Genomic DNA, 11925 nt, shown 5'->3' with positions numbered 1-11925 from the left:
CCCATGGAGAGTACAACACCAAGAGTGAATCCTAAGGTAAACTATGGACTTTGGGTGAGTATAGTTAAAGTTCATCAATTGTACTAACAAATGCACCACTCTGGTAGCAGATATTGACAATGGGGGATGCTATGGATGTGTGGGGCTAGGTGTATATTGGAAATCTGTATGCTATTTTCTCAATTATACTGTGAACCTAAAACTTCTCTAAAAAGTAAAATTAAAAAAAAAAAAAAACTAAGAGAAAATAAAATAGAAGTTCAAGGCAAGAAAGTTTTCCTTTGCCCTCCAGAAAGGTGAGAGGAGGTGAAGGTTCCTTCAACAGGGTACAGTAGGAAAAAAATAGTGAAGAAATACAATGTAAACAAGCTAGCTAAGTAAATAAATTCAAATACAGGGAACAGTGAAGACAGATTTTTGCTTTGCATTTCAGGAAAAGTAGGAGGAGGAACAGTGGTTAAATAGAGATGAAGCTAAAAAATGGAAATGATCAAAGCCCTAGCAGAAACTAAGCCGTGCACAGTGAGCTTCACAGTCCATAATCCACGATCCTCTTCATTTGGTTTCAGCTTCTTCTTATGAAGAAGTAAACATAAAAGTTGAAAGTGAAGAAAAAAATTAATGTGCTTCTTTACGACTTCCACACAACAGCTGTAGTTATGCCTACAGTAATAAAAGCAACGTAACTTGCATTGACCGTAAATGGGCATAAGGTCCTAATTGGGCAATGGAAATGTTCTTCACCTGGACCGTGGTGACTATTGCACAACTCAGTAAACTTACTAAAAAAATTATTAAATTGTTCACTTACAGTAAGTGAGGTTAATGGTATATAAAGTATACCTTAACTTTTAAAAAAATGTATCTCACTTTTCTTTATGGCACTTCTTCAGATACTCTCTATCATCCTCCCATAGAAAAAAAACCCAAATGCTTCCACACAATATCATTTTTCAACAAATTATAGTTCATTTTGTCTGATGTCCTTTTAAAATGTGGAATATAAGGTATAAAACATATTACTTCCATTGTGTTTTACTTGTACAGAATAATGGGTTTACTATCTAGCTATATTGGCACATTTTATTTTGGTTGCTGTAGCTTATGACTGTTTAAAGAATCACTGTGTTTCATTATATTAAACATAAACTGAAATAAAATCTCTAGACTTTTTACCCCCTGCAATCATCCACCAAGGAAATTTTCTCCCACTCAGATAGCATACATTTCTTTTTTATTTTTTACTTAAAAATTAATGAGTAAAAATTTGACAAAACCAAAAAGAGGAAAAACCAAAAGCCATACCTGATAATGTGGTATATTTATTTCCAGCACATTTTATGGGAGTAATCTAATCATATCAGGAAAAAATAAAACCCATTTGTGTGGCTCTCCTCGCCAGGTCTAAAAATGCTGTATTTAATATATTGTGTGATAGCCTCGATTACATCACCCTGTTTTAGTTTCCTCACCGTTTTTAACACTATCTGAAATGTTCTTACTTGGGTAATTGTTGATTTTACCTCATCGGTATGTACAGTCCCTGAGCATATAGTCTCTATTGACTTTTTTTCTATTGGGACCTCATCTAATTCCACAATTTAAAATTAACTCCATCTATATGCTGACAACTCCCAAAATCGTATCTCTAGCCCAGACCTCTCTCATGAACACCAGACTCGTATGTATAATGCACACAGGCAGGCATGCATATACACACACACTCATACACACACACACACACACACACACACAAGTTACATGACATACACACTGCATACACATACACCTGGTTATTCTACATGTCCAAAACCAAATTCTGGACTGTCCCTACTACCCTACTAACATTCCTCATCCATAGCCATTTTCATCTCAATTGATGGCCATTCTATCCTTCAGGCCATCACCCTTGACTCCTCTCTTTCTCTCACATTCCACAGCAAATTCTATTGATCGTGCCTTCAAAATATATCCAGAATCAAACCAACTTCTCATCATCCCCACTGTTACCATCCTGGCCAAGCCTTCACCAAGTCATACCTGTTATTACTCTAGTAGCCAACAAACAGAAAACAAGTCTCCATCCTTACCCCACCCTTCATTACAGTCTATTTTCACATTATTGGGTGATTCTTTTAACCATAAGGCAAGTCACATCAAAACCCTACAATGGCTGTTGCACTCAGTAAAAAATAAAATCCTTTCTTTGGGCTTCTGTCACCTCTCTGACCTTCTCCCTTGCTATTAATACTTTCTCTTTTGCTCACTCTTACTTTACTCAAGACTTCTCTATTTTCTAAACGTTCTTAACAAGAATGTACCGTTTTTATTAACCAAAACTAAAAAAAAGTCTTATGCAATAAAACTATGAAAGAGTAATGTCCCTTTTTATCCAAACATTTTCTCTGTAAGTACAGAACTAAATAACAGGCCAAGTCTTTAGAAGAACAAACAAGTTCATGCAAAACCTCTGGGGCCTCCAATGCCTATGTTCCTGATAAAGACTTTAATGAAGACAGTCTTCTAAAATAAATCAAATCACAGGGAGTGGTAAAATGATCTATGCATTTGGGATTGAAATAGCTTGCTATAAAATCTTCTCTCCACTACTAATTGTGAGATCTTGACTAAGTCACAATTCTGATTCATAAATTCTTTATGTGTAAAGATGAAGAGATTCATATATAAAACTCATTATGAACTTGGTGCTTTACGAGAGAAATATTTATAGAGCTAACCTACCAAAAGTATGTCTAATAAGGCTGACTTATTCCCAGGAATGTTATTGAAAGTTCTTGATTAATGTGTATATATAAAAGGACGCTAGAGAAATAACTAAAATACCACAAATGTGAAGTGCGTGGTTGCAAAATCATATTCACCTTCCAAAAGGCAATGAAGTGAATTCAAAACTGAAAGGGATAGTGGATGGGGGGAGGGAGGTCCACAGTGTAAGGGATATAAATGATGAACGGCTGAGTATTACCTTGTCTTGTACACCTGAAACTAATAAAAAAAAAAAAAAAGAAAGAAAGAAAAAAAAAAAAGAAAGGGGTGGGCAGGCTCACTCTCTATGAACTTGCAAAGGCAAAGAAGCCACAAACCTGAGGTTGCTGAAGAGAATACAAATTTTAAGCCTTCATACTGTGAGTATCAGGACCAGGGACAGAAGGCTTCAGATGACCACCGGGGGAGGAAGTAACTGTAAAGAGGTCCTTGGGAACTGCTCCTAGATGAAACAGAGTCAGAAAAGACGAATCGCCTTTCGAGACAAAGCTGGAAGCTAAGCTGTAGTTTCGTCTTCGCCTCAGTGGGTCAGTTCTCGCAATTTTGTCTCCCAACCGAACTACTCACCGGGTCAACCGATCTGCAAGGCCTCTGAGTTGGGAACAAGTGGCCAGACCCGGCACAGGCCAACGAATCGCTAGGTGGCGCTCTGCTGCAGAGACCGTTGCTAAGGAAACTGGGCTCTGTGCTCACCCCATCATGGTTTTCCCGGGGCAGGCCTGAAAGCTTCGGGGGCGTGGTTACGTCAGTGACGTACGTCAGGGGCGGGACAGGCGAAACCAGACCAAGGGACGTATTACATTCCAGGGCGCATGCGTGCTGTGCTGAGGGGCGGGATACCTGGAAGTTTTCAGCCAGCCGCGGAGAAGGTGGGGGAATGGATGCTCTAAGTGCCTCGCCAGGCGTTTCTCTGCGAGAAGCCACCCAGCGAAAGTTGCGAAGGTTTTCAGAGCTGAGAGGTACCAACGGAGGAACCCCAGCTCTTCCCAGAAATAGAGAGGGAGGGCCCTTTACGTGCCGGGAAATTTGCTGGGCTGTCGCTTCCAGTCTGCGTCTCACCTGTGGGCCTAGGACACTAGCCCAGACATAGCTAATACTCCTCTTGACTTGTTTATTCCTTTTCTGTCACTGTGCTTTCTTTCCGTTATGCTTGTTAGTTTCTTTCTTTAACTTTATTTCTAGTTACATATGTATACATATATACATATATATATATATATACATATACAGAGACACACAGAGAGAGAAGAAAATTATTAACCTGACCAGGGAAGCTGTAAATACAAGTTAATGCATTTGGTTAGCTCATTAACGAAAGTTCCTTTAAATAAATCTAAAAGGTCTAAAGCGTAATGTTTGATCCTTACCAATGTGATTTTAGCCGTCTCTCATCGCCGTCCCCTACCTATTTCACCAATTCTGTAATGTGAACGCTTTACTGAGAATAAACAAAACAAAGCATGGAGGGATTACGGATTAAAAATGAAAAAGAGGGTTTGTATCGAAATTTTCTTAAGGGCTATGCCACTTGTCATTCCCTGTACAACTGTCTGATAAAATTGGTTATATTTTTTTATGAAGTTACTGCTTTAAGAATACAGGAAACACTAAGGATGACAGTGTTCAAAACGATTCTAGATGACAAGTCCTGTTTGTTAACTAATATAAACCCTTTTCATCTCGTTTATCAATAAAGAAAAGCTTCCAACTGTCTACCAAAAGTTCAGTCTGTTTTGGGAATTAAGGAATAATTGGCGGCCAATTAGTATGATTTAAAATAGTTCTAATGAGGATTGTTCATAAAGTATTTTTTTCTCTTTTAGATCACTTGCTCCTTTTTATGGTCTATGGGCCCATTCATTTAGATGTTCTGAAAACTATATGTTTTGAGTTCTGTAATGAAGAGTTCATCAGGGAGTTGGGAACTTTTCCATTATCCAAAATGTTATATCATACTCCATCAGCCTTTGTAAAATTGTGTGGCTCGCCTAATAAAAAATAAAAGTACCCACATTTATAAAACGCAGCATTGTAGGAATGGATCCTTGGGTTGAATCTTTTTTAGCAAACCAACACTAAATGGTCCTGATACATCAACATTGTTTTTCAAAACTTGGAGATTCATTTTTGTGTTCCTTTGTCTCCTCTTATTTTAAGAATTGAGGTAATTTTTAGCAAGTCAAAAGTAGTTCTCTTAATAAAGAAACATTACAAGCTCAGAATATCTAAATAAGTGGGCCTGTAGACCATAAAAGGATCAAGTAATACAAGAGCAAATAAAAAAAAAAAATACAGACTTTATGAACAATCCTCATTAGAACTATTTTGAATCATGCTAACTGGCCACTATTTACTCCCTAATTCACAAAAGCAGAAGATACATTCATGAAGATGATAATTTTTTTTATCTTTCCAAATAGTAAACCTGTAACAGAATTCCGATAATATTTATCATTTCCCTGCTTCTTTCACATAGGCAAACCTGTGGCAGCTGGAGAGTTCTGGGACATTGTTGCAATAACAGCAGCTGATGAAAAACAGGAACTTGCTTATAAGCAACAGCTGTCAGAAAAACTGAAAAAAAGGGAGTTACCCCTTGGAGTTCAATATCATGTTTTTGTTGATCCTGCTGGAGCCAAAATTGGTATGCGTGTATGGTCCTATTTATGTGGTATAATAGATTTTGGGCAGAGTAATCATTGAAGAAAAGTTTTCCTGTGGTTTATAGTTCATAAGCTGTATATCTTCTCACCATAGTTTTTATTTTACAAACTTAAAAATTGTAATGTAAATTCTCTAGTTTTTTACGAATGATAAAAGGCATAGCAACTTTCTTACACACTGTGACAATATGAAACTTTCCAAAATGTTATGTTATTTAAAAGAAAATTTTACTAGTTTTAATAAAATTTACTCAGATGATAAATAATTTTTTAGGCCTTATCAGGCTTTAAGGTACCTCCAAACTCTGCAGTTTCTTCAAAAATTGACATGAAGACAGCAAATGAAGAAAAAAAAAATATATACTAGACTTGTTGGGACCACAATACAGAATGCGAAGAGTGTAATTGCTTAAGTATCACAGATACTTAATTTAAAAATTCAGTTTAAGTCATATTTGCTTTTTGACTATTGCAAATAAAAATCCGTGCTGTTTTTGTGGGGCCTATTTTTCATGTAATATTTAAAACTGATGCCCCTTGATACCAGGGATAGGGTATCTATACTGACATCAGCATTGTTCTAATTAGCCAATGTTTTAATCCTCACAACTGTGCAGTCGGTACTTTATGATTCCCGTTGTATAGATGAGAATCTGAGGCACAGAAAATTAAATAATCTGCCCAAGGTAACTAGTAAGTGGTAGTTACATTTAAGATATTTTTTAGGAAATCAGATTCTAAAAAGCTTTTTTAGAAAACAAATTTAACTTGCATACTTGATTATGTCATATGGGACAAATGTTTAAATGGGTTTTGCAATTTGTGACTCCAAATGAATGTACATACTTATCTAGTGTTGCAGATTATCTACTTCATCATTTCTTCTTTTTGTGTTACAGTTTTCAGGAAAAGATTAGCTCATTTCAGTACTAGTTTTTTGTTTATGTATTTGTTTTATTTACTTATTTGCCATAAAATGTGTATTTAATTTGATTCTTTTGCCTGTGTTTTTGCTCTCTGCCTAGCTAATTACAGCCAAAAGTCATATCCTCAAAGTTAAAACCCCTAGATTTACCATAATCATAAAATTCAGCAGGTTTTATGAAATAAATTGTGCTTTTTTAACTTTAAGGAAATGGAGGATCGACACTTTGTGCCCTTCGATGTTTGGAAAAGCTATATGGAGATAAATGGAATTCTTTTACCATCCTGTTAATTCACTCTGGTAAAGTTATACTTTAATAATTTACATTTTTTTCTTTTTTTTAATTAGTTTCAGGTGTACAAAAAAACAACATAATGATTAGACTTTTACACCCTTCACTCAGTGATAACCCACTCCTCCAAGTGTACTATCTCTCTGACATCATACATAGCTATTACAATACCATTAACTATATTCTCTGTGCTATATTTTACATTCCATGACCACACGCAGAAACACACACATGTGCATGTGTGTATATATGTGTGTTTAAATATAGTTGACATTCAGTATTCTGCATCAGCTTCAGGTGTACAGTGCAGTGGTCAGGCATCTACACAATCTATGTGGTGATTCCTGTGACGATTTTGTGACTACCAGTTTATATTTTCTAATCCCTTCACCTTCTCCCCCGTCCCCCACCCGCCTCCCATCTAGCAACCATCAATTTATTCTCTGTATCTACGAGTCTGTTTCTGTTTTGATTGCTCATTTATTCTGTTCTTTAGATTCCACATGTAAGTGAGATCATAAAGTATGTGTCTTTCCCCATCAGATTTATTTCACTTAGTGTAATATCCTTTACGTCTATCCATGTTGTTGCAAATGATAGGATTTCATTCTTTTTTTATGGCCAAGTAATACTCCATTATATAAATGTACCACGATTTCTTTATCCAATCATCTATGATGGGCACTTCAGTTGTTTCCATATCTTGGCTGTTGTGAACAGCTCTGTAAACATAGGGGTGCATATATTTTTTCGGATTAGTGGTATGAATTTCTTTGGATAAATACCCAGGAGGGGAATTGCTGGGTTATAAGGTAGTTCTATTTTTAATTTTTTGAGGAACCTCCATCTGGTTTTCCATAGTGGCTGCACCAATTTGCAATCCCACCCCCAGTGTACAAAGGCTCTCTTTTCTCCACATCCTCACCAGCACTCATTTGTTAATTTATTGATGATAGCCGTTCTGACAGGAGTGAGATATTAGCTGATTGTGGTTTTTATTTGCATTTCTCTGATGATTAGTGACGTTGAGCATCTTTTCATGTCTGTTGGCCATCTGTATGCTCTTTGAAAAAATGTCTATTCAAGTCTTCTGCCCATTTTTTAATTGGGTTGTTTGGGGTTTTTTTTGGGGGTGTTGAATTTTTGGGTGTATGACTTTTTTATAAATTTTAGATATTAACCCCTTATCAGATGTATCATTGGCAAATATCTTCTCCCATTCGGTAGGATGTCTTTTTGTTTTATTGGTGGTTTCCTTTGCTGTGAAAAAACTTTGTAGTTTGATGCATTAGTCCCATTTGTTTATTTTTTCTTTTGTTTCCCTTGCCCAACGGGATATATCAGTAAAAATTTTACTAAGGGTAATGTCTGCAAATTTACTTCCTATATTTCCTTCTAGGAGTTTTATGGTTTGGGGTCTTATATTTGTCTTTTATCCATTTTGAGTTTTCTTTTCAGGATTTTGCCTTTGACGGCTTAGGGACTTTTTTCTCTCTTGCAAATACTTTCCTCTCTCTCTTTTTTTTTTTTTTTTTGTCTTTGAATTATTGTGCTTTGAAAATAAGTATCACTTGCTTTTCTTGATATTTTCAAGTTGTAAGTAGCATAATGTTTTTCACAAAATGTATCCTTACAATTGTAGATCACATACATCATCAATTTTTCATAGATGCTGTTTTTGGTTTGTAAATACAAAATTATTTCCTTAAGACAGATCTCACCAAAATGTGAATATTTCTTGATAATGGTTTAGGAGGGATTCTTGCTGTACAAGAGAGGCTGGTTTAGCACTGAGATTACCACACTTTTGCCAAAACCTTATGCCGTGCATTTTTATTTGATTATAAGTAGCCCAAGTCTATAGTCCTTAAAAGGAGTTAAAAAAAAAAAAAGAGTGGAGGGACAAAACATGGAGTTGACAAGAATATATATGAAGGAAAATTACACCAAAAAATGACATTTTAAAACAGAAAAGTAGGAAAGACAATCTCAGAACAAGGTATAATTTTTTAAAATTGGATAAATATAGTTATATGAAAATTTTGGTTATATGAAAGAAAGCCTTTTATTTTTCTGTGAATTGGAGGCTGATGAAAACTTTGTCATGAACTGGCAGCATGGCTTCAAAGGCACTCTCCATTTCTTATTCATATACAGAACAATGATTCTGTATATGAACGATAACAAGTGATAAAAGCATCTGGGTTCTTTTTTTAAGGCTGACTGAAAGTAAAGTAAAAAATTTTTTTCAAAAATCAAATTTGTAATTTTATTCCAGAACAAGTATTATATTGTTACCAAAATACTAAAAAGTAGATACCAGAAAATATATAATTAGAAATACATAATTCCAATAATGATAAACTTTACTATTGGCTACTCTTTGGAAAAGGAAAAAGTATAAAGTATTAGCTCTCATTCGTTGGACAGTGTACTACGTCCATAATCCTTTACATGCATTGCATGATCTCATAAAACATGATAAGACAAGTATTATTCTACATTTGCTGATTTAGAGTGATTCCAAAGATAAACAAGTAAAAAGTGGTGAACCAGTTTGAACCCAATTTTATCTGACTTTTTGTACTATATAATACTGCCTCTCATCATAATTGCTTAATGTAAAAATGATGTGAGCGATTTAATGCACTTAAGAGAAAACGCTTTTCAAGGAATTAAGAATCCATAAGGCTTGTCTTAGAGAGAAAAGCCTATTTAAGTTAAAAACAAGCATAAATTTTAAAATGCTGTTAACGAAATGCACCTTTACTTCCTTTAAGTATATGTAATAATTTGAGAAAAGACATTGCATCTGGAAATTACTGTTTAATACATAATGTTGGAATTGGTATATTAGTTTTTCTGTGACTTTTCCCCCCATGGAGTGTATTCTTATTGTAGGAATTTAAATATGGTTGAAATTTGTTGTGTAAAATGTAGATGTTTTAGCCCCTGGTCGTTTTTACTAATTATACAGTTGATTCAAAACAATTCACATGCTCTAAAGTATATTAGAATTATTTCCTAATCTAGAATCTTTAAAATGGTACAGAATTGCTCTTTGAATTTATACTCTGGAATTTATTATTTGTTCCTGTGTTACAGTAATGCATTGTATTAATATCTTTAGAGAAATTTTGAGTTGCAACTGATGCCCCTGGGTTTTTAAAATCTTGTACACATTTTAAATCATGCAAACATTTTAAAACAGTTATTTTGTTTAATTTTATAGGTGGCTACAGTCAACGCCTTCCAAATGCAAGTGCTCTGGGGAAAATTTTCACTGCTTTACCTTTTGGTAACCCCATTTATCAGATGTTAGAATTAAAACTAGCCATGTACATTGATTTCCCCTCACATATGAATCCTGGGATTCTGGTTACCTGTGCAGATGATATTGAACTTTATAGTATTGGAGAATCTGAGTTTATTAGGTTTGACAAGCCTGGCTTTACTGCTTTAGCTCACCCTTCTAGTTTGACCATAGGCACCACACATGGAGTATTTGTCTTAGAACCATTTAATTGTTTAGAACATAGAGACCTTGAATACAGGTGTTGCCATCGTTTCCTTCATAAGCCCAGCATGGAAAAGATGCATCAATGTAATGCTGTGTATAGACCTGGCAATGTTTCTCAACAGGACTTTGCTGGGGGTGACACCACCTCTCTTATATTAGACCATGAGTATGTCTACACAGATAGCCTATTTTACATGGATCATAAATCAGCAAGAAAGTTACTTGCTTTTTATGAAAAAATAGGTACACTGAACTGTGAAATAGATGCCTATGGAGACTTCTTGCAGGCTTTGGGACCTGGAGCAACTGTGGAGTATACCAGAAACACATCCAATGTCACTAAAGAAGAGTCAGAGTTAGTAGACATGAGGCAGAGAATATTTGATCTTCTTAAAGGAACATCACTAAATGTTGTTGTTCTTAATAACTCCAAATTTTATCACATTGGAACAACCGAAGAATATTTGTTTCACTTTACTTCAGACAGCAGTCTGAAGTCAGAGCTTGGCTTACAGTCCATAGCTTTTAGCATCTTTCCAGCAATACCCAAATGCTCTGGTAACACACCCTGTATCATTCACAGTATACTGGATTCAAGATGTTCTGTGTCACCTGGCTCAGTTGTGGAGTATTCCAGATTGGGGCCTGACGTTTCAGTTGGAGAAAACTGCATTATTAGTGGTTCTTGTGTCATAACAACAGCTGTCCTGCCTGCATATTCTTTTGTGTGTTCCTTAAGCTTAAAGATGAATGGACACTTAAAGTATTCAACTATGGCATTTGGAGTGCAAGACACGTTGAAAAAGAATGTTAAAACATTGTCAGATATAAAGTCACTTCAATTCTTTGGAGTCTGTTTTCTGTCATGCTTAGATATTTGGAATCTGCAAGTTACAGAGGAACTGTTCTCTGGAAACAAGACATACTTGAGTTTGTGGAATGCTCGTATTTTCCCAGTTTGTTCTTCTTTGAGTGACTCAGTTACAACGTCCCTAAAGATGTTAAATGCTGTACAAAACAAGTCAAAATTCAGCCTGAATAACTATAAGCTGTTGTCCATTGAAGAAATGCTTGTCTACAAAGATGTGGAAGACATGATAACTTACAGGGAGCAAATTTTTCTAGAAATTGAGGAGAAAACAGTCTGATTTAGAGACATCTTAAGTATTGTATACCTGGCCTTTCTTGATTGAGCAAGATTGCAAATGAGGTTTTCTGTAGAATTTTGTATTTGTTTCAATGAAGTGAATTAATGAAAATCATATTAACATAATTGCTGTAGCATAAGATTAATAACAAACACAGAAAAACCATTTTTTGATAAATTAGGATTTGAAGTCTGTAAGTTAAGAAAGGGATTTTTTTGGATGTTTATCACTTTTAATTTTTCTTTCAATAAAGATGGATATATGGAGCATTGTTTTGTTCACATAAAACTATAGTAGTTTTAAAGGTAATTTTCTAAACATACCTTTAGAGTTTTTCTATCTTTAGGTTTTGGTTCCAACAAAGTTCTAAGTGTTTACTGGCAGCTCTTTCCTCAAACTTAGTAGTTCTATTCAGATGAACTAATAAAAATGGCATTCTGTAGGGTCTTCAAAACACTGTAGGAATACTGTAGAAATACTTTTTCAAAAACATATTCATAGCCGATAAAGTTAGATTAAATCAATGCTTAAAATACTATGATTGTCTGACACTTGATAAAAATCTGTCTCATTGACCTTATAAAAATGAA

The 11925-nt window shown here is 35.1% G+C and overlaps 1 protein-coding gene across 1 annotated transcript; it reads left to right on the top strand.

The window, feature by feature from the left end:
* The first annotated feature begins 3627 nt into the window (after nucleotides 1-3627).
* On the top strand, nucleotides 3628-11491 carry FPGT (fucose-1-phosphate guanylyltransferase). The gene is given in 5 exon segments (XM_081057239.1): nucleotides 3628-3746; nucleotides 5264-5431; nucleotides 6583-6675; nucleotides 9900-11319; nucleotides 11321-11491. Coding segments are annotated over 5 exon segments (1794 nt in total). The 5' UTR covers nucleotides 3628-3664; the 3' UTR covers nucleotides 11352-11491.
* Nucleotides 11492-11925: the final 434 nt, after the last annotated feature.

The sequence above is a fragment of the Rhinolophus hipposideros genome (genome assembly GCF_964194185.1).
Source record: "Rhinolophus hipposideros genome assembly, chromosome: 8".
Lineage (NCBI taxonomy): Eukaryota > Metazoa > Chordata > Mammalia > Chiroptera > Rhinolophidae > Rhinolophus > Rhinolophus hipposideros.
Note: the sequence above shows the minus strand (reverse complement) of the source record. Positions and strands in the feature narration are given on the sequence as shown.